The 24,076-nt window shown below is 38.0% G+C and overlaps 2 protein-coding genes and 1 long non-coding RNA gene across 3 annotated transcripts; 1 reads left to right on the top strand and 2 right to left on the bottom strand.

Annotated features, from left to right (window-relative positions):
- Positions 1 to 683: 683 nt before the first annotated feature.
- LOC124284764 lies at positions 684 to 18,990 on the bottom strand. Its single transcript, XR_006900640.1, has 4 exons — positions 17,823 to 18,990; positions 16,663 to 16,667; positions 14,032 to 14,042; positions 684 to 694 (listed from the first exon to the last, which is right to left on the bottom strand). It is a non-coding gene; the product is annotated as an uncharacterized LOC124284764 (long non-coding RNA).
- On the top strand, positions 8,942 to 11,917 carry LOC124284762 (PR domain zinc finger protein 5-like). Its single transcript, XM_046720866.1, has one exon. It carries the CDS (start codon positions 8,943 to 8,945, stop codon positions 11,007 to 11,009), a length of 2,067 nt encoding a protein of 688 aa, XP_046576822.1. The 5' UTR covers position 8,942; the 3' UTR covers positions 11,010 to 11,917.
- Positions 18,991 to 19,884: 894 nt separating the features above from the next.
- LOC124284763 lies at positions 19,885 to 23,359 on the bottom strand. Its single transcript, XM_046720868.1, has 2 exons — positions 22,891 to 23,359; positions 19,885 to 21,883 (listed from the first exon to the last, which is right to left on the bottom strand). Exons 1-2 carry the CDS (start codon positions 22,947 to 22,949, stop codon positions 21,244 to 21,246), a joined length of 699 nt encoding a protein of 232 aa, XP_046576824.1. The 5' UTR covers positions 22,950 to 23,359; the 3' UTR covers positions 19,885 to 21,243.
- Between the last annotated feature and the right edge of the window lie 717 nt (positions 23,360 to 24,076).

The following is a 24,076-nucleotide window of genomic DNA, read 5'->3' as shown; positions in this document are numbered from 1 at the left end:
TTCAATACATTCGAATAACATTTAGTTTGGAAGCAATAACTTCATTCAAACGAATTTTTCATATCTGAGGACAGGGGTTGCGTTTCTTTTTTGACAGAGTTTATTAGGAGACTAAGCATTAGTCTAGCAGGGGTGTTGTGATGGTGATTTTGCAATCTATCTACGATACGTGGCTTTTAATAAACGTTCACGTATAGGCGGATAGCGCAAGTACTCGATGACGCACCCTCAACGGGGGGTAGCTGCGTGCACCTGAAAGGTGCATTTTTTGTTCTTTTTTTTTTTAGATCCACATTATATCTACAAACTATCAATTCAATTCTTTATTACAGAAGTGTAGGCCATCGGCCCATAACTACATAGGTTACATTTACATGGCAAAACATGGTGTGTATAGTATGATAACTTTTAACATCTTAGATACATTGCATGATAGATAAAGCTAGCTAAGTTATTTATAAGTTTACAATCTGATGATGACATGAGGAGTTTGAAGTTGGCTTTACTTGGATTGATACAATAGGTTTTAGGTAAATGGTTCAAGCGAAGCTGTTGGAATTTGGAACACACGAGGAGAAGATGGTATTCATCCTCAATATAACCTTCATCGCACTGTTAAAAATAATCTATCATTTCTATCAATATTATAATACCTTCCAGTTTCTATACGTAACTGATGTGAAAAACATCTAAACTGAGCGAGTGCTACTCTAAACTTTTTAATGTTAATCACATTTAAATACAATTCCCTGGACAATGAAATTTTGAAGTAAGAATAAAACATAGATTTGCTGCCATTTTGAAGTGAACTATACCAATTCTGTTCATGAATACATTAAGTCGACTCACAAATTCAGATAAAAAACGAGGTAGGAGAAATAACAGATTGCTGTTCCCAAACTAATATGTCCTATTACACTGCACGATTACAAACACCACAGAATGACCTAACAACCCACGCCTAACATTACAAACACTCCATTAAACAACACACAAACTGTTCAGGGCCTGTACATCTTCTTGCCTTCTAGCCCGTAGTTCTAAGACGGTGAAACCTCCACCTGACCCCCGAAACACCTGCATGAAAACGCGCCCAGCTTAAGCAAGGGCGGTAACTCCTGCAGCTCTAAAACCTTTCCGCGGTTCTTTATCGATTCCACTTAACATTTCACTATGAAAATTACCTGGGCGGCTCAGCCGATTCAGTTGTACATGCATTTCGGAGCGCTCAAACGTACAAGAAATATTAACATTAATATGGACTGCGAAATATATATAGATATATTTTACACACTACGCTGGTGCTGTAATTTGTTACGGTTTGATATAATCTGGTTTCCCTTCCTTTCTTTTATTAGAAAATGTATTAAATAATGAACTGCACTTTCTTGACACTAACCGATAATTCACATGAGCAGGTTCAAACATAAAAAGTAAAAACATATTTCGTTAAGAAGTTACTTGTTGGGTGTAGTGACTTCTACAACTGTACCAAATGAATTATTTCTATTTGTAATCATCATTAAGAAGACAATAAAATTCAAGATGCAAGTTGCGGTCTTTATTTGTTCAGCTGTTTAAGTAAGACGACATGATGTTGACCACATTGTTCAGTCTGATTAATGAACATTGTAAATGTTGAGACGATCCCTGGAGTCATCAAGGGAGGTAACTCTCACACTCGCAGGTTACCGCCATGACGTTCTGAAACAGGTTCTGTAACTCGCTACAAGCAATCGAAAAATAGAAGCCTAATTGTGTTTTGTCTGGTATGTATGTGCCTGTATGTCAGCCAATGATTTAAAGTATTCATGGGGAATGTATCGTCGTTATCGCTGCTTCTTAAAAACATGCGTGAAATGCCTGTAAACAACACGAAAACGAATCGTTGATGGCGGAAGCAAAACGAAATCGAGGCTGTGGACGGTCATGCATGCATGTTGTGATGGTCTGTTATTATCGCCAGTTGTAAAATGTGTTTTAAACTATCATTGACCAGTTTGGGTCACATTTGTGTTAAAATGGTATTTTGTATATGGTGTTATATCCCAGGATATTTTATGCTGACGCATATGACCATTTAATGAACAAAAACAAGCTATTAATGACCTTGATAATTTCTCAGTGGATCGGATGAATAATTTGCTTTTAAATTTTATGTTTCATGCTGGCTACTTTAATGAGCATAATACAGTGATCTGTATCTAGTTTTATATAGTAACAGAACATGCACCACATCAGAATTTTAGGCTAATAGGATTGTTGTGGGAAGATACTATTAGTGTTTATGCACTCAGACTCTATATTTGAGCATTAACTAACCTATTGAGACTTTCATAATATTATGAGTGGGTACAGGAAAGTGCACATTGATAGTTTTGAGCGTTTGGGTCCCTAGAACATAGTAGTATAAGGTGTGAAAAGTTACAGATTCAAAATGGTAGCAAATCAATTAGTAGCTTAGGAGATAATTGTTCCTCACAGTCTCAAAACTTCCTACACACTTTACTGGACCTGGCAGTTAGGGTTGGCTATCAATATAGATCACAGAGATCGGTAATTGTTAACTAAACATTGATCAATGATCAAGAAATATTGGAGGAGTAACTTTAAGCAAAAATGTTGGAAAGAAATGAATATATATCACAGCACCTCTGAGTTGTGACTTATTTTTTGCATGAATATTTAACAAAACAGCAACACTGAACATGATTTAGAGGTAGACCATGAATAAAGTCTAAATTTGTATATGAGGAAACTTTTTTCTGTCACAAAAATTCATGTATGATATTATCGATAACACAATTTTCAAATCGATAATCATCAATAATTTTTCTTATCAACAATATTTCCGATTATCGATCATTTTAGCCAGCCCTACTCAGGGCTCCAGATAAGGGCCGTATCGGCGTATGTATGGATAAAAAATATGCCCAATACGGTAGGAAATAATTTAGAAAACAGCAGATACGCACCACAGCAATGGTGTACGGTCTTAGAATCATTTATAGGCGTATGTATCTGAAAAAAGTTTTGTTTTATTGTTTATTGACCTGTTTACACAAGAGTAGCAATATTGTGGTGCATATATGAAACGAAACACAAGATTACTGATAGTCCATTAATTTCCATTTAGTACTCTAAATGTACTCTTAAGGTTTTCCAGGACTCCTGTATTGAATAAATAAGGAGTACGTACTCCTGATCATGAAAAATTATCTGGAGCCCTGCCTACTGGTTATAATGACTTCTCGCGAGACTTCATGACTTTGAATAAGTATGTATAATAGGACACCAAGCTACAATTTACAGGGTCAGGCTGTTGCCATTGTTATATTATTTTCTGTGCATCCCAGAAATATTGGCTGGTTATGCTGAGCCAAACATAACTGCATGTAAGAGTATAAAGGAGTAACCTGATATTGATCAACAATATTAAAGTTACTGCTTGAAACTAATAGGGAAATGTAGGCATCTTCCGGTGTCGCATCCGGAAGATATGTTACAGTCAGTGTGTAAAATGACTGAAATTTTCACTCAGGGAATTCATAAGTTGTCTTAATGTTTCAGTTATTTTATAAAGAGGCCACCCACTTTGTTAACACGTTGACTGCCACAATGTGTATACTCGTAGTATCAATGTGTGGCCGAATTTGCTACTACGAGTTATCTCGTAGCTATATCAATGGTATTTTGAAACAAGTTTCACATGTTGGCAAAACAGGCACAAGAAGCAATTGTCTCCTGGCGGTAACAAAGAATGCCAAGAGGCATTTGTTTCTTGTGCCTATGTTGCCAACATGTGACACTTGTTTCAAAAACCATTTTGCCACTACCAGATAATTCGTAGTGGCGTATTCGGCTAGAATCGAAACTACGAGTATACTCGTGATAGGCAGTCAACGTGTTAATCTAGTTTATTATCATATCAGTTGGGAATATTTGGAGAGATTGAACATGCTTGGACTGACAAAAAAAGCAGAAGCCAGTGTACATTTTAGTTATTTTGACCTCAGTCTGTTGGTTGTTGACCACTGCATTCAGCATAATTATCTGCTGTATTGCGGCAGTCTGTAGATAATCGAGTCTGGACCAGACAATAAGTCATCAACATCATGAGCATCGATCTACACAATTGGGATGCGATGACATATGTCAACCAAGTCAGCGAGGCTGACCACCTGACCCTGTTAGTCGCCTGCTATGACAATTCTGTCTTGGATCTTCACTGGTGCATTGGTCACAAGATTGCTGTTATTAATCAATCAAAACAGTATCAGTTTAATAATCCTTTGATTGATGTTTTTAAATCAACAGATAATTCCTTTCTTGCTGTGCTTCCATATGCATATTACATAACATGTAATGCATTCACCACATCAGATCAGAACTTGTAGACCGCCTCCGTGGTGTAGTGGTTAGAGCGTCCGCCTGGAGAGCGGAAGGTCGCGGGTTCGATCCCCCGACCGCATCATACCAAAAGACGTTAAAAGATGGTACTTGTTGGTCCCTGCCTGGCGCTCGGCATTAATGGGTACAACAAGGACTGGTCGGCTCGGAGTCAGTATAATGTGTCTGAGTGGGGTATCCATGCTTCACTGCGACATGGTATCTCAGTGGGCTAGTACAAGCAGCCGCACATACACACACACACGCATGCACGTCGTCATATGAGCGAAATATTCTCAAGCCCGACGTTAAATCCAATTTCACCTCACCTCACCTCAGAACTTGTAAGTTTTGAGACACGCAAAATGTCAAATGAGATCCTTATTCCTGTAATTAATTCATTAGCTCAGTTGATGATGATAAATAAACAGGTGTAGATTTTACTAACATGGATGACAAGGGGAAGTATTGTTGTATCGTGTGCAGTTCTGTTTCCTGGAGGGTTGTGGCTGTTTTGAGAATGTGAATGGAACTTCAATGTTGCCAAAATATTGTGTAAGTGTACTATCATGTAAAGTGATTAATTGTTCATACACATTACCTTAATGGTTTGTTTTTATTACAGTAAGGGTAAAGTAGGTAGGGCTGGCTGAAAAGATTGATAATCGGAAACATCGTAGATAAGGAAAGTTATTAATGATTATCGATTTGAAAATTGTGTTATCGATAATATCATACATAATCTTTTGTGATAGAATTAAGATGAAATTTGCTCACACAATACACAAAGTTTTCATTTTATTCAAGGGCTGCTTCTAAATTATGTTCAGGATGTTGTTCTGTTAGAAATCAAGGCATAAACATGTCGCCAGTGATGTGAAATATATTCATTCATTTCAGACCTTTTTAGCCAGAAATAGGGGGTTTAATTGATGTCCTCCATTACAGGAAATCTGTATTGTTTTACTTTGCCTTACTGCATAACATGATTAAGTATCAGACTCCAAAACACAGGAATCCAAATCAGTCTCAATCATCTTATCATCCAGGCATCAGAAATCTGAAAATACTATCACTGTTAAGATAGTGTTTTAAGAATAAGGTTACACTACTTGTCAGGGATATTTCCAAACACTGGGGATGATGGGCTTCCTTCATTCTTTCTGTCTGGTTTAGTTGAGGAAAATGATTAACATTTACGTTGTTGTTTATCAAAATTTTCAAAATTCCACATTAGGGACCGTTCCACATTAGGGACCGTACAAAGTAAGTGACCCCCTGCAGGTCATGTACAGAATCAATGGCCTTCCACCCATCCCCTTAATTTGTAAGCATAACTTTAGAAAATTTCTATGTACACACTCACGCAAGCACGCACACGCAGACATTCACCCACCCACCCATGTATGTGTACAAATATATATATGATCCCCCATCATCATCATCATCATCAAAATCTCTCTCTCTCTCTCTCTCTCTCTCTCTCTCTCTCTCTCTCTCTCTCTCACACACACACACAGAGTCAGAACTGCATATAAATTTTGTCTAAAGGTGTATTACTCCATCCTTACAGACGGTAACCTAGTCTTTTGTCACGTTCATTGGCGTCAGCAAATCGTCACTCTGCAGCCAATTAGTTCCGGGTGGCAGTGTTAGACAGCCTGGCTGAAGCCATAGAATAGTGGTCAGGGAAGTTTTGAGCATGTGTATTTTTACTTATTCACATAGTAGTGCTGAAGTGATTGATCGAATAATCAGTCAATTGATCGATCTCACGTGCATCAGCGATTATCTATGGGCTTGGAAGACTAATCGATATTTATAAAAAAAATGAAATATCAAATTAAACTTAAGAAAATATTTTTCTTATTGTTATGTTTGTTTATTCAAGGCATAAAAAACTGGTGGTGTTACCCAACTCATAAAACGGCAATGTAAACAACATACTCGTGTGTGTGTCTCAACAGGAAGTATCCAGGATTGTCTCGATTGTAGTATTCGGTGCCTGTTTCATTTGCACAATATTATGATTTTATCCCATTATTGCCCCAGCGGTACAGATAAGCCGCGTATCTGCGTAAATTACGCAAATATTTGTGTGAAAACTCAATTCCTATTAAGTCTATTGCGTACAAGTACCCTTGAATTTTTGTAAATACTCAATAAATGTGATTTTACATGTGTACACACACAAATGTGTGAATGTGTGTGTACCGGTGGTTAGATAAATTAACTGAGGTATACTTAGAGGTGTTATTTGATGAAATTAACTTGACAACTTGCAGTCTTTCGTATCGTTTCTCATATTACAGATCAAATATAAACAACAAACACTAACATTTCAACTTTATTATATTTATTAAATTAATGGAAAATGGCAAAATTGAGTTTGAGTGAGGTGAGTACAATTTATTTGGTTACTCAAAGGAAAATTAGGATACCCAATTGAGTTAAACACAATCAAGTACATAACTCAATGACCCAAAAAGTTATCTGTAGCTCTGATTGCCCAGATGAGTATCGTGGTGGGTTTTACGATTACAATCGATTATTGATTGATTGATCAATTACTGAGCTCTGATTATTGATCTGCATATAGTGAGCGATAACCATCACGAACACATAGTAGTATAATACAACAACCATAACAGCAAAGATTCAAATTGTCCTACAGATAATTTCAGTAGAATTTACAGGGATGGCAATTTTCCGCTGATCCGCAGATTTTATTTCAAATTGTTCAATTGTGAATCGTCTAAATCCATTGAGAAACCCTCAACTCGATGACACAATATTAAGTTTTCAGCTGAAAATAGATTTTCCTGTTGCCATCCCTGAATTTAATGTGACGGCCCATAGTATCAAATCCTTGTTGATCTGTACCAGACTGTTTTTCAGGCATCTGAACATAGCTGGACTGTTGCTGACTTCAAAGAATTAAGATGTGAAAATATTTTTAAAATGAAAAAGGGGTAGTTTAAGTATTCTGCCAACTGTGGATAGTACAATGTTTATATGTGGTTTGTTAATTTTGTTATTGACCTAAACCTGTATTTCGGGACCAAAAGCAGTGTCCGAAATAATCTCAGGCCTGGAGGCCAACGCCGGTTGTTATTGTATCGGGCCAGCAGTTTCAAATATTTGCAGATCCTTGTGGGCTTCGGTAAATTATTTGTCAATGTTTTTGTGTTTTTCAGGTGGAATCGCTCCCATATTGTTTTTCTTTATTAACGTTCGGGAATCATCCATGATCTATCATGTTACGCTACTACAGTTTCACTTTCTGGTATTTCAGCGGCTTGTGCGTAGGAATGTCAACTCTAGCCTTTAACAAGTAAAAACTTCTCTCAGCGCCATAGGCTTCGCTAATTGATTTTGTAGAAACAGTGTAAATGTGTACAGTGTTGTCTATTTTGCTTTTATCGGTTTGATTCAAACTGATTTCATTCAGGGCCTGGAGATTTTAAGACCTGCAGGCGGCAGCAGGCCCTAAATCGGCCCGATGGCCAACTGGCAAATTAAAGTATTGCAAACACTGACCAAAAGTCAGTATTCCCTCCAACCTCCAAATATGTCATGCATGAGTTATGTCGAGTACTTGCTACAATCACAAATATATTTTCTGAATAATTAACTGGGGTAAAAAGAGACCACTTTTAGTTAAACATGTTAATGTTAAACAGTAGCGTGGCATCTTAGCGGGTTATCTCCATGTAAATGTAACATTATTGAATTTGACATTTCTTTCTGTCATACAGACCCTGAAACAAATATATCCAACAAAGCCCATACCAGGGGTGGAAATAACCCATTGCCCGACGCCCCAGTCCAGTGTTTTTTTCTGTCGGGCTAGCAAATTTGTATGTCACGCTGTACCGGTGTCCAGTTGACTTTCCAATGTTAATTATGTTGTTTATTTAAAAAATCAACAAGGAAATCGGCCAGTATAGTGGAATAATTTTCAGAGCAAGTGATTTTACATGTGCCACTGTACCGAATACATTAGCAATTATAAAGTTATTTCCACTCCTGCCATACAAGTCTAGAATATGTCTAGTCTAGATTTCCAGAGTTTCAGTTTCTGAAAATGAAAAAAGTCTTAGGGCACCTTTTCATTATATCTGTTTATATCATGTCATTTAGGAACTGTGTTTTTTCTGTAAAATATGTTTATTTCAGCGACTAGATGTTAGTCTAATGTCTTGTCAACTCACAATTAGAGGAGCCAGTTATCACTCATGTTGTTGTTGTAGGTCTCAAGATGGAGAATGTGAACATCAAGGTGGAACCTGGAGTTGAAGATCCCGGTCAAGATGTCAGCCAGACAGATAAGCCATACGCCATGAAGCTGCAAACTGAAGAAGGGGAGGTAATTATTGTTAAACAGGAAGAAGAGGATGATGATTTTGATTACGGAATTCAAACTCGCACAAGCTCATTAAACAAATCTGACCTTGCGGAAACTCAGGTCAAAGTCAAGACAGAGAAGGATGCTGGATCATTACTCAGGTCAGCTTTGATCGGAATTTGTGATCAGGCTGATGATCATAAAAATGCTGCGAAATGTCCCAGTTCCAAAACAGTCCCCCAAATTCTCTTTGAAGGTAAAGATCAAGAAAGAGAAAGATACAGAACATGATAGTAGATCTAAAACAGTGAGTGCTGGAGAAAGTCCAGATATTGGTTCTGGACAGATCCCTATCAAAGTAGAAAGATCAAACAGTTCTGATGAGCCTACTGCAAATTTAGGTTCCAATGTCTCTGATAGGGTTGTCAATAAAACTACGAATGGAACTTCGGATGAGGATCGTGAGAAGGCCAAGAACTTGGTGGTGTCTTCAGATGCTGCAAAAGCTTTGTTCAAAGCTGCAGCAGATATTGGTTCCAAAGCAAAAGCCGAGAAATCAAGTACCATCAAAATAGTCTTTGATGTCGCTGGGAAACTGAAAGAATGGCGAGTTGAAGCCAAGTCAGCTGAAGGTGCCTTGCCAGCTTCAAATCTTGGTAAAATACTGATGTTTGCAAATATGATGAAAAATGGAGACAGTTCATCAGAGCAAGAACCTAAAAGTGAGGAAGGGAAGAAAGATAAGATTGAAAAAGTGGTAAAAGAAGTCATTAAACCAAAAGAGGAGATGATCACTGGCAAATCACAGCCTTCACTTCCAAAAACAAGGACAGAGTCTGAGATTGCTGAGCCTCCTGCGAAAAAGATCCGAATTTGTGAAGATGGCACATCTGGTATTGTTGATGCAGATTTTGAAGGTTTCAAGTGTAAGATTTGTGGCAAGGAGTATCTCCATAAGCCTGCTCTGACAAACCACCTGAAGCTCCATCACCTGTCACTGAGTGGGCTTCCTGGGAGCAGTGCTGATTATTCTACACCTCAGGCTTCAGTTGTTAAAGTCAAACTCCCAGCTTCAGCCATTGTTGCCTCATCAACAAAATCAAGTAAGTCTACAACACCTTCTACATTATCAACAAAAACACCATCTTCATCTACACCATCGTCAGCATCATCACCATCTACATCAACATTTTCTTCAGCATCAACATCCACTCCATCATCCACCAGAATCTGGTCGTCCAATGAGAAAAAGGTAAAATATGATACCTCTTTGCCGCCAAGACCAGTTACATTGGTGTCATCTTCAACCATATCAAAGCTTGGCCCAGCAGTCCCTGCGTCTAAAACAGTTAACATCAAGCAGTTTGTTGCAGTAAACAAGCCAGTCTTCACAGACAAACAAACAACTGCATTGACATTAGTTCCTGCTCAAGAGCAGAATCATTCATCTGAAGCTTGTTCTGAAACAATTGTGAAGATTGAACAATCATCTGCCTCTAAGTCGTCATCTACTCCCAGTTCAGATGGACTCTACAAGTGTGACTTGTGCACTGAGGAGTTTTCCCGTGAAGCAGCTTTACAAGGTCACATGAAGTCTCACCACAAAGAGAAACCTTTCATGTGCGGAATCTGTGACAACTCGTATCTTAGGTATTCTGATTTGGAGTGTCACCTGCTCAACCACTCGAATCCAAATCCTAAGTCACAGGTGCTTTTCACTTGCAGCTTCTGTGTGGAAGAGTTTAAGAATGACAAAGATTTACAAGAACATCTCAAGACACACGGTGACATAGAGGCGGAGACAGTGTTCGAATGCGGAATGTGTGGAGAAGAACTGAAAAGTCAACTGGAACTACGACACCACATGAAAAGACACATGGGTGAGCCCTTTGAGCCATGCAAGTGTGGCATCTGTTTGTGTTCATTTTCTGAAGTAGCTGACCTGAAGGCCCATCTTGCAGAGAAACATTTCACCAATGCCCAGTTTGTGTGTGACTTCTGTAAATGCCGTTTCCTGACAGCACAAGCGCTGAAGGCTCACATGCCTGTCCATGACAAACTGAAAGATTCAAAGATGAAGGTTGTTCCCAGATGGAAGTGTAAGCAGTGTTCAAGAAGATATGATTTCAAAGTAGATTTGGTCAATCACATGAAATTTGATCACAAAGATTTGGGCACATTTGACTGTAGTTTCTGTGAGTCAGTATTTATGACAAAGAACGATCTTCTAGCCCATGTCAAAACCCACAGTGTTGTGGCACATTTCTTGTAAATATACAGAAATATTAGTCATGGTTGCTTTACAGATGGCAGGGCAGTTAGGATTCCTTTTTAAGAATTGACTTGTATAGTTTTTGTGTCTTTATATAAACACTGTAAATGGGTAATGTGTACTGAATGATAAGGAACTTCTGACATTTACTAGGGCTGGTTAAAATGATTCCTAATCAGAAATGTTGTCGATGGGTAAAATTATTAATGAAACATACAATGCCAATTTAGATAACATATGTAAAATTATGATTATCAATATGAAAAGAGTTTTCGATAATATCATACATTAACTTTGTGACAGAAACAGGTATAATTTTCTCACACAACATACAAATATAAGACTTTATTCATGGTCTGCTTCATTTCTTTTAGAATTTTTGGGCTTTTTTGCTCTAAGTTATGATATTTGTTGATAATCGATCAATATTTAGTTAACGATTATCGATCCCTATGAAAGAAATGAATATGTTTCACATCATTGGTGAGTGTTGACATGTTTTTGCATAGGTTATTAACAAAACAGTACCCTGGGTATACTTCAGAAGAATAAAGTCCTCTATTTGTTTATTGTGTGAGAAAATGAAATCTTTTTCTGGTCAGAATAGTTATTGTACGATACAGGGCCTAGATTTTAGAACCTCTCTTAGCTCTAAGATAGTCGTAAGTGCCATACACTAATATTAACTTACGACTATCTTAGCGCTGAGAGAGCTTCGAAAATCTAGGCCCAGGGCTCCAGATAAGGGCCGTATCGGCGTATGTACGGATATAAAATAAGCATGATACGGTAGGAAATAAATCAGAAAACGTAGCAGAAACGCACCACAGCAATGGTGTACGGTCCTAGAATCATTTACAGACGTATTTATCTGAAAAGGTATTGTTTTATTGTTTATTGACCTGTTTACACAAGAGTAGCAATGTTGTGGTGCATATATGAAACGAAACACAAGATTACTGATACTCCATTAAATTCCATTCAGTACCCTAAATGTACTCTTATTGTTTTCCAGTACTCCTATGTTGAAAAAATAAGGAGTACGTACTCCTGATCATGAAAGATTATCTGGAGCCCTGACGATATTATAGATAATACAATTTCATATCGGTAATCATTAATGATTTTTCCTATCAACGATATTTCCGATTATTGATCATTTTAGCTAGCCCTGGGTTTGTATTCAAACCTGTATAGTATGTGGCCCATTTTGATGTTTGTAGATTATCAGGATTCTTTGGGTCTGTGAGGGTTTGTATTCAAACCTGTATAGTATGTGGTCCATCTTGAGGTATGCAGATTATCAGGATTCTGTAGGTCTAAGAGGGTTTGTATTCAAACCTGTATAGTATTTGGCCCATTTTGATGTTTGTAGATTATCAGGATTCTTTGGGTCTGTGAAGGTTTGTATTCAAACCTGTATAGTATGTGGTCCATCTTGATGTATGCAGATTATCAGGATTCTGTAGGTCTAAGAGTGAGTGAGTGAGTTTAGTTTTATGCTGCACTCAGCAATATTCCAGCTATATAGCAGCGGTCTGTATATAATCGAGTCTGGACCAGACAATCCAGTGATCAACAGCATGAGCATCGATCTGTGCAATTGGGAACCAATGACGTGTCAACCAAGTCAGCGAGCCTGACCACCCGATCCTGTTAGTCGCCTCTTATGACAAGCATAGTCGCCTTTTGTGGCAAACATGGGTTGCTGAAGACCTATTCTACCCCAGATCTTCACGGGTATGTAGGTCTAAGAGGGTTTGTATTCAAGCCTGTATAGTATGTGGCCCATCTTGAGGTATGTAGATCATCAGGAGACAATGGAGAGTGCAACTAACTGTGATGAATGTGAAGTTCACCATGTTGTTTTAATGTCGGATGTAAATACTGTGCAGTTGTTACATTATGTTTGGTATGGCCATCTAGTACTAAACATGTTACTGTGGTAGGTGCAGGTATTTGCCCTAACCTGATGTTGAATCTGAAATCATATACTTATTTAAATTTATTCTGACAGTGTTTCAATTTGATGCCAGGATGATGAAAATTGTACATACATAACTGTAAGTTTGGAATGGTGCTTTTTTCTGTGAGATGTGATATCTAAGTTGTTCTAGTAGACAGTTGATAAATGCATAAGGTTATATTTTGCTAAGACCTTTCACGTTATTCTATTTGTATTATTTTTTCTTCGGAGCTGAACATGAAGCTGAAGTTGTTTGTGTTAATCACCTGTAAGCTAAGTTTGGGGATGGGAGTTATTTGCACCTTAGCACTTCGATAGCTTTGTGGAGTGGAACCCTGAGCTATATCTTTGTTTTGTTTAACTCACATGACAAGATAGTATGCTTATGAGTTACATTGAATTTATTCCATAATAATAGGCAGGGGACATTTGGTATCCTTCAGTGTCCTTCACTGGATCGCTCTGTTGTTTTGCACAGCTGCTGAAACTTATACTGAAAGCCATCAAAATATTATTTGCCTTCTGTGTCTGCTCAGAAAAACAAATATTTCTGAATCGAGGTAAACATGTAGGTGAATAGTTTAAAGAAAATTACAACTGATTGTCTTCACCCTTCATGTTGATGTCTTTCTTCAAGAATGTTTTACGTGTCAAAAAATAATATTCTTCTTGCTTATGCATTGTGTGTAAGTAAATAAATGTAATTAAGACTGGATAGCAGAAAAAAAAGAAATTCACTTATTTGTCAAATATGCTTCAGTTAGAAGGGATGTATATGCACCCATATTTATATCAAGTGTTTGTGTTTTAAGACCATTTGGTTCAATTTCATTCAAGTTTTATGCTTGTATTCAAGCATTAGAGACAGAACATACACAATCCTATTATTTGGTGGATCATCCACAATCATTTATTATACAAGGTTCTCTTGATCAGTTTCAGGATATTATACAGCTTGAAAGGCCTGGTGCCTGTTGTCAGTGTGGACTTGTTGTGTTAACTACCTTTCTCATGTTGACATATTTCATTGTATATACCATAGTTTTCTATTTGTACAACATGTTGGACTTGTGCATGGTGTTATTATACCCCTGTTGATGTAAAACAGTGTTCAGGTTTGGACATACTGTGAGAATCTTTTTTGTTGAAGGACATATATTAATATTTATGTTATCCGAGGGTCAACACAACTGTAAATAGATGACTGAATAAGGAATACGAGGGGACCAAGCTTCAAGACTTTTTACTTAAGTTTGACATTACAATGTTTGACTAAATACTGAATGCAAAAAAAAAGCAACATGTTAATTCTTAAGGTTAATAGGAATGCTATGACAAAATATGTATTATCTAAAATACAGATCAGTTAATGAAGATGGCATAAGATCAGTTTGACTTCAGTGTAAGATCATATCAGTGTCTTTATTAAATATAAATATTTGTTCAAGATATGATGGGTTTTTTTACTTTATTTAACAAAATGAAACAAAACTTCCAAAATGAGACAGTTTGGCTGCAAAAGTAACAATGTGATTTGAAATGGCAAATTGAAACAAGTTCTGGCTCGACAGATGCATTGAATGCTTGCTCTCAAAATATCCTTACATCACAGCCTGAAACATGGGCGGATCCAGGAATATTTTTTTTTCTTTTTTTGGGGGGTGGGGGTGTGTGTTTTCTGGCTCCGCCAATGCCACAGATAATAGAGATATCATGATGTCAACATTAGCTAATACCAAACTATTTGTATATGACAACTTTAAAAGTGATCTAAGGATATTTTCCAATGTTAAAGAAATGTAAGTTTGGATATCTAGATGATCTGTATGTGTTCCACGTAAGTTCAGTGATGTGGGAGCTCCATTTTAAGGCACGGCAGTTTGCTATGCAGAGTTCTGTCCCTTAGGCATTCCAGGAACCTGTGATCTTGGTTCAAGTACGTTTGCACTTTTCTTCTAAGGCATACCTGTGCTCAAGGGCTTCACGAAAGAGAGGAAGTCTTGCGCCTGCATCACTCCAAGCTTTTCTCAGGTCATGCCAGCATGCCATGATATAACTGTTCAAAGCAGCATTAATCCATACTCCGTATCTCATATCACTTTGTAGTTGGAGATTATATGGTTGTTTTGCTTTTGACCACCAGTATGTACATTTCTTGTCAGAATAAACTTCATTGTCACCATGGACTATGTTGTTGGGTTGTTATTAGGAGTCAAGACAGTATATTTCAAGATGTTTCCTGACCTGTACTTACTTCCATATAGATTTGAGGTTAGGTTGGTTTTTTCTTTGTTTGTTTGTTCTTTGTAGTTTAGTGCCAAACTCAGCAATATTCCAGCTATATGGTTGCAGTCTGTAAATAATCGAGTCTGGACCAGAAAATCCAGTGATCAATTGCATGAGCATCGATCAACGGAATTAGTATACGACACATGTCAACCAATTCAGCGAACATGACCACCCAATCTTTTTCATCTCCTCTTACGCCAAGCATGGGTTGCTGAAGTTCAATTCAAACCCAGATCTTCACCGATCTTGAGGTTAGTGGCCTAGTCTGAGAGTAAGGTAATTCCCCAGCAACCTAAGCTTCAGTTGACTTGCGGTGCTTCTTGTCAATCCCCTTTTATGTAAGCATACTATTCACTCACACATATACTGTAGAGGTCAGTGGGATAGCCTAGTGGTTAAAGTGTCCACTCGTCATGCCAAAGGCCCTGGTTCGATCCTCTACATGGGTACAATGTGTACAGTACAACCAGAAATTATTGAGAATTTAAGATTGAGCCACAGTTCCTCTATCAATCATATCCAGCCTTAAGTTTTCTAAACTCCTTCGTTGTTTTTAGAAACAAGAATACCAAGCCGCCTCCTGTCACCGACAGTCAAATTTCTGGGCCTACTTCGCCTCCCTGGTGCGCAATGCCATATCCATTTGCCATATTTTTCAAAACACGATAAACAGTGGACAAAGGGATGCCTGTTCTACTTGAAATCACTTTAGCTGATCTGATTTTAAAATTCTCTTAAATCAACTTCTTCTTCTCTAAATCATCCATACTGAGGATCACTGAAATTGTCGTCTGCTAGCAAGTAAACAAAGGGGGATAACTCTTCACAAACTAATGAAAAAGGATTAACTGAGTTGTCTCTCTTGAATGAAACTAAGCACTTGATAGATGGTCAAGGTTGTTTATACTAGAAATCCAATTAAATATATTCCTTAAATTCTCAATAATTTCTGGTCTTACTATAACACAATATCCTGGTTTTCCCCTGCAGTGATATTGCTGGAATATTGCTAAAAGCAGCCTATTACCCAGCTCACTCACATATACTCAGCAGCTACCAGGTAAGGACTTAGTAGGTCCCAAGATACATTGTTTAAGAGGCTACAAACAAAATGGATGGGATGCTGGTGCTCTGTGAATTGGGCAATAGCAAGTCATCACATCTCAATTACATGGATCGGCGCTCATGATGTCAGTCAGTGAATTGTCCAGTCCACATTTGATTATATTTAGACAGGAGTTGTGCAGAGAGTGGCACTGAACCATTGCTGAAATAGGCATAAAACCATACTTACAACCAGTGGATAAAAGAGACCCTGTACTGAAGATATCAACAGCATTTGCCAACTTCGACCTGGGCAATAATTGTTCTTCCCATCACTTCAAAGAAATGGACTACCTTTGCTTAGTGAAATCAGCACTATTGGTGCCCTACTGGACTGATGTTTATTGCAAGAAATAGGTGACATTACAGCAGTATCACAGCAGGGGACACCAGAAATGGACTTCACACATTGTACCCATGTGGGAACCGACCTGGGTCTATGGTGTGATGAGCGAACACTTTAACCACTAGGCTACCCCACTGCCCCTGTTAGCATGGGAAAGATATAATACATTTAACAAACTAATCGTTGAATTCTTTTATTGAACAAGTAACATTTCAAATGTCAAGAAGTTTATACATACCAGTATATAACAGATGTGTGCATGCTATATTATTCACAAATCTTTAATAAAACTTTGAAATTTGAAAATAGAACAACTTGTATGTTCATCCATGCCAGTTTTTAAACAAAAACTTCCATATTACTCATACATGTGAGACTTTCTTCCCACATATACTTTACACACTACAAGGCTTTATTTAAGGAAATGAAATGTAATTGCTCCTGGTGCAACCATATGTAGTAACCTTGTAGCACAAGAAGAACATGTTGCACCCATTGCTCCATATAAAATCATATATATAATGCTTGAGTTTCGGTATTGATGCACTAGAACTTTATGATATCAAAATTATTCTGGGTCTGTCAAAATCATTATATCTTTCTTCATACCATTGACATGAACAGCAGGGATGGAGATAACCCATTGCCAGATGTCCCAGTCCAGTGTTTCTTTCTGTCGGGCAAGCAAATTTGTATATCACGTACCAGTGTCCAGTTGACTTTCCAATGTCAATTATGTTGTTTATTTAAACAATGAACAGGAAAATCGGCTGGTATAGAGGAAAGATTATCAGGGCAAGTAATTTTTCCTTTGCCAATGTACCAGAGTACACTAGCAATTTTAAAGTTATTTCAACCCCTGGAACAGTAACAGGCACTGGGTGCAAGTTCGCAAAATATGAGGTTGCATTTTGTAGTTTCAGGCTGCACCAGTGCTAGTTGAAAAAGCTTAAATCAAGCCCTGCAATATGACATTACTGCAATACTGTTCATGCTAGACCTCCACGGTATGCCAGAACTCCAATACATGCTTCAGAGATGCCAACCGAAAGTGCTGCAAATAGCAGTTTCAAGGATCAAAATCAGTAGTTTGACCATAAAAGTAGACAGAAAGACAATATGACACTAATCAAGAGTGAAGCTTTAATTTCACATACTGATTTCGTATAACCGAACGGAAGGAACAGTCACATGGTTAAATCATTCTGATAGGATCGTCATATTCCGCCGGTACACAATAAGTGGTCCGATAGGATCGTCATATTCCGCCGGTACACAATAAGTGGGGCAAATCGCAAAGGTATTGAAATGAACTTCAGATTTCTGATAAACAATTTCCCCAAAGTTACTTTTGTTACTTGCAATGATTCCAGTTTAAATATGTCATTAAATTGATGAATGGAAGGTTAATGAAGTCTGAAAATGTATTTAATCAATGAAAATATATGTTTTAGTCTATATATCCGAATTTTAATTAATTTTCTTCAAATTTTGTAGAATTTCTAGCACAATCGTATTGACGTAGTTTGAGGCAAAAATTTGTAGCGACTACGATAAAAGGACTCCATATCATATGTGCTGTTAAAAGAATAAATGCCAAACCTCTGTCAAATGCCAAGTCTCTAAAACATTGATATTTTCGTGATTGATAATCACCATTTCTGCAAATATTCATCTCACATGTCTACAGAATTTTGGATTGGGTAAGGTGAGTTGACACTGGCAGTATTACACAGAATAGACACCAGGATTCTAAATGACACTGGGTAAATGGCTTCCACAAAAATGAATACACGACAAGGTATCTCATAAATGAAATGGCTAAACTTATTTTACCCTACAGGTTATTTTTTACTGTAATAATCAAACATTAAAACAACAATGTCAGTTACAACATGATTAAAACCTGACCAGTTTCACTGAACAGAGATAATGAGAATATTACCAAAAACGTCAACAATAATAAATTTCACTGATCAATGTGTATTTTTCACTTTGGAAACACCACTTTGGCTGCATGGTTGTGTACAGGTGGTCCAATAAATTTTATCCTGATCACATCAAAATATAATATAACCAAGCAATATTTCAGCTGTCACTGTAGAACATGTTTACCAATGATAATGGCCCCTCAGCTGATACCAAAATCTCTTTAGTGAGTTTGGTTTTACGCCACTTTTAGTTTTAGCAATATTCCAGCAACATCACGGCAGGGGGGCACCAGAAATGAGTGAGTTTAGTTTTACGCCGCACTCAGCAATATTCCAGCTATATGGCGGCGGTCTGTAAATAATCGAGTCTGGACCAGAAAATCCACTGATCAACAACATGAGCATCGATCTGCGCAATTGGGAACCGATGACATGTGTCAACAAAGTCAGCGAGCCTGGCCACCTGATCCCGTTAGTCGCCTCTTACGACAAGCATAATCGCCTTTTGTGGCAAGCATGGGTTGCTGAAGACCTGTTCTACCCCGGGTCTTACTTTTACAAAAAGTATTTGAACTTTTTCTGAGTCCCTGTGGACGCGCTAATAAATTTTGTTGCGTCCATTGTCAATTTTTTATGCATCTAGGATGCAGAATTCGCGTCCTGTAAATCCCTGCATGCCTTATGAAGATGTAGTCATTCATAAAAGCAAATATACTGTGACCTTTTCTGAACATAATTATTTTACAAACTTCAGTAGTCATAACTTAGTCTGTTAAATCGATATCAACTTGAAGACTCTTACAGATAGATAATACTCATGACAAAATGCTTTCATACAACAACATGTCCTCTATCTGTCAGTTTATTATGCATTTTCATGCAGTTACATGCACCAGCATCCATATGAACAATGATTCATTCCAGGCTCCAAAGAAATTATTAGGTGTGGTGAATTTGGGTTTAACGTCGTGCTTGAGAATATTTCGCTCATATGACGACGTGCATCTGTGTGTATGTGCGGCTGCTTGTACTAGCCCAGACTGAAGTTGGTTTTATAGTGCTAGCCCAATGAGATACCATGCCGCAGTGAAGCATGAATACCCCACTCAGACACATAATACTGACTCCGAGCCGACCAGTCCTTGTTGTACCCATTAATGCCGAGTGCCAGGCAGGGACCAACAAGTACCATATTTTAACGTCTTTTGGTATGACGTGGTCGGGGATCGAACCCGCGACCTTCCGCTCTCCGGGTGGACGCTTTAACCACTACACCACGGAGGCGGTAAAGAAATTATCAAAACATACAGTTCTCTTCATCATTACTTCACAGGACCCTCACATTACCTGCAAGGAAACCTAAAACTAATAATAAGTGGTCCACAAAAAAACCATGTTTGCAAGTCAAGTTAAAACCCTGGTCACTGAGTGAGTTTGGTTTTACGCTGCCTTTAGCAATATTCCAGCAATATCACAGCAGGGGACACCAGAAATGGGCTTCACACATTGTACCCATGTGGGGATTCGAACCAGGCCTTCAACGTGACGAGCAAACGAACCACTACTAGGCTAACCAACCGCCCCAGAATTTCTATCAGAGATACTGGACAGTTACCGTATGTGTTTTCATATGTGATTTTAGATGTTCATCTTTGTTATAGACATTTCCACAGAAATTACATTCATATGTGGTGTGAACATGCATGTGGCTTTTTAGCTGCTGTATCCCAGAAAATTTAGTGTTGCACAACTCACACACGTGGAGACTGTGCATGATGTGCATGATGGACACGTGCACATGTAGGTCCATTTTGGTTCGGAATCGGCGCCCACACTGCTCACAAGGAAAGGGATTTACCCCACAATGAAGCTTTGCATGTTTTGAAAACTCTACAGCAGTCTTAAAAGTTTGGTTACACTTGGTGCACATGTACTGTCCTTGCTCAAAATGCTGCTTCAGATGTAATTCCAGCTCACTGCACTCAGTATACACTTTCAAGCACACTCCACACTTTCCTGATGGTTTGTTTGTATGAATTTGCAAATGATTTAGAAAGTTCTGATCAGTATTTGGCACGAGACCACAGATCCCACAAAAAAGCAGGTCAGTCGGGTGACAGTTTGTCAAATGGGTAGCAAGTTTTTGTTCTGATCTGACATACTCCTTGCAGACGCTACATGAATACTGCACCTGTTTCCAGTGGCTGTTTCTGAAGTGATCATGGAGATCTTTGAGAAAGTAGTAGCCATTATCACATTTTCCACACAAATACGGTTTTCGTTCACAATGCGTTTTCATATGATGCCTGAATCGAACAATCTGGGCAAATTTGCTCCCACAAAAGACACATCTTAAAATACCATGTGATGGTTTCACGCTATGCATAATGTGAACCCCTGGGTCGTCGGATGGCTCTTGTTTGATTTTCTTCAGTAACGGCTCATCTGATTGGTCACTCTGTGATGTGACTCTTTGTGAAAATATCCTTCTGTCCGAGTTTAAGTCTACTTCAGTTCCTATTGTTTCTGGTGTGATTACGACAACACTGGAAGAGGACAGCTTCCTTTCCTGAAGCTGGGAAGACAACTGATCTGATCCTATTTTCCTAGGCCGCGGGTTCGCTTATTAATGAACCCTGTGTTGAGAGTTTTGTTCGCATTCTCCCCTTGATTGGTTGTTACCTGTTGAAGATCGTCTTCCTCTTTAATCGTCACTTCTGACGGAAATGAGGAATCAGACCTCATGAAAACATCACCTGAATTCATTCCGCCAGTCTCATGATACTGAGACTGTTCAACTTTAATGGATTCAGATTCTACCTCATTGTCTGAACGTTCCAACTTAATTGCAATTTCCCTATCAGCCATTATTATTGAATTTTGTGGTATTCTGGTGTGATCTGTTTCACTGGCTGAGATGTTTTTCTCCTGAGTAAAGCCATTTCTCATCACTACTGACTGCTGGGAATTCAACATGATCTGATTTGTCCCACTGACTGTGAAACTTTGTCTGGAAGAGTGTTTGTCCGTAACCTGTTCTTGACGATCATGGAGATGACTGCTGTCTGTACCTCTATCTGTCTTATTGACAGTACTCCTGTCCCTTGTTGCATCATTTGATAAACTGTCATGGCTTGTCCCATCTCTTGTTTGTGTCTCTGCATTTGCCATGTTGTCATGAACATCTTGCACTTCCTGTTTAATTTTCATCTTGTCAGCAGAATCCACCATTTTGTACCTAAAACAGGAAAACATAGCTTAGGAATAAATCAGTTCTGTGTCAAATAAATTGTGACAACAAGCCTACCGGTATACTTGGCTCTGAGCATCCTTTCAATAGAGTTTGGTAATTTCTCATAGCACTCCTTGCAATAACTACACATGAAAGCCTCTCATTTTCTTGAACAAGCCACCTCTAAAATCCATAACATTAAATGCAATTTTCTCAACATGAATTGTTGAAGTTTCTATCCCAATTTTACTGACCATTCCTGCAGACTTGGGTGGAAACTTGGAACCTCTGAGTAGGTCGAAATAAACCCCATAAGATCAACACCATGTCAAATTTCTTTTCTTTATTAATAGCAGAGGCCCAGATAAGCTGCATATCCGGGTAAAATATGCATAGAAAATTTACAATTACGCATTGAAAAATAATTGTTGCGTACCAATTACGCATTTAAAATGTTAGATACGCAAAAAGTTTAATACAAATGCGTACAGAATATATTTATAAAAATCGCTTGCCTAATGATAAAGACTTCAATTGCTATCAAGTTGCACTGTTAGTATAGGATGAGTGATTTTTTATGAAATCATTTCCATTATATTTAAGTTGGTTTTGATTAGGTATGACATAAGGCAGAACATACCTGCTTAGTAAACTTACTCAATGACATAATACTTAGGTGAGTAAAATGACTGAAATACGCACATATTTGAAAGCAGTGGGTAACAGAAAATGAAATACCCACTCAACATTCATAATACCCACTCCAAACAAATACAGTGGGTACACTACCCACATAAGCTAAATCTTATCTATTACTCTGTAATAGAATTGTGTGCAGCTTTGGAATCTTACAGCACCTGCACTAAGTCACTCAAAATTGTAAATCTTATATAGATAAGTATATATCTTACTTACAAACATATTAGAGTCGGGCGCCTATGTCCCAAGTATAGTATTGGTCACTGCAGATAGCAAGTTCATGCTGACTGATTTCCAAGGTAAGTAACTCGTACCTCAACAACCTAAAAGCTGGTCCGATTTTTCGCGAGAGAAGGGCCTTTGTTTTACGCATTCCTGCTCATTTCCCGCACTAATTAGAGTTAAACAAAGGACTGATCCCAGTCACTGATACTTTGGAGCAGACGCCATCAACAGACCTGTAGACTCGGCGAATAACAACGAAACGAGTGCCTAAACTTGATCTCGTTGTCAGCGATAACACCTTACTACACATTGGACCCTCGAACAGAATACGTATTTGCTGATATATTTGTTATTTGAACAATTCCACTAATTAAGGGTCAGCTGTTCAAATCACTGGTTCAGCAAAACGAACTAAATGTACAGAACAAAACATTTAGCAGACATATTTACCCATAAGGATTGTCCCCCCTTCGCCATCTATCGACAAAATACTTGTTTCAAGGGAGGTTACACATAAACAACATTAAAGGGGTCGTCTCAAAAGTACATAATCTGTATTTGTAAATGAAGAGTCGAGCTTCTTATTGCCTTTTGAGTCAAGATCATTGGAAGAGAAGATATTTGTATGTGAAAGATTACTTTTTCAACACTTCTATGTTTCATTTAAGAATCTACTCATAAATCAATATTATATAATATGTAAATTTAATAAATAAGGGGAAAACAAAAGAAAACATTTTTCTGAAAAATATACCATATTTATATCCGCGTGTCACATGCAACATCACCCTGTTATCCTGGGCTTTTTTTCGCTTTACGAAAATTGGGTACTTACGCGGTTATGCTGAACCAATTACTTTTCGACATTTTTGGTTTGTGAGAAGCATGAATGGACGCATCGCCAGGACTCACATTTCGGTAAACCTACAGCGAATTGAAGATCCTGGAGATACAGTGGATTAGATAGAGATATCGTATGTGGTGAGTGAGTGAGTTTACTTTTACGCCGCTTTTAGCAATATTCCAGCAATATCACGACGGAGGACACGATGAGGAAAGAAACAGTTTGGAAGGTATTTTTCTTTGTGTTTTGTTTTCTTCAAATAAGACCGATTTATTGAAGTTAAAGGCAAGGGACCGTTCATAATATATGGCTAGGGATGGGTGGGTGATGATGATTTGTATGGAGAAGCATGTACAATGTGAATGGCCCCCTAATATTTATGTATAAAGTAAGTGACTCCAGACCACCACCCCGTATGTCATGTGCAAAAT

This window comes from Haliotis rubra, unplaced genomic scaffold (assembly GCF_003918875.1).
Source record: "Haliotis rubra isolate DU_JTF1 unplaced genomic scaffold, ASM391887v1 Scf344, whole genome shotgun sequence".
Classification (NCBI taxonomy): Eukaryota; Metazoa; Mollusca; class Gastropoda; order Lepetellida; family Haliotidae; genus Haliotis; species Haliotis rubra.
The sequence above is the reverse complement of the archived record's forward strand: the minus strand, read 5'-3'. Positions and strand labels throughout refer to the sequence as shown.

Coding starts and splice junctions, on each gene's coding strand:
- LOC124284762 (XM_046720866.1), top strand. CDS start 8,943: ATGCTGCGAAATGTCCCAGTTCCAAAACAGTCCCCCAAATTCTCTTTG.
- LOC124284763 (XM_046720868.1), bottom strand. CDS start 22,949: ATGCGTAAAACAAAGGCCCTTCTCTCGCGAAAAATCGGACCAGCTTTT. Junction 21,884..22,890: donor CCAGCTTTTAGGTTGTTGAG/GTACGAGTTACT, acceptor TTCCTGTTTTAG/GTACAAAATGGTGGATTCTG.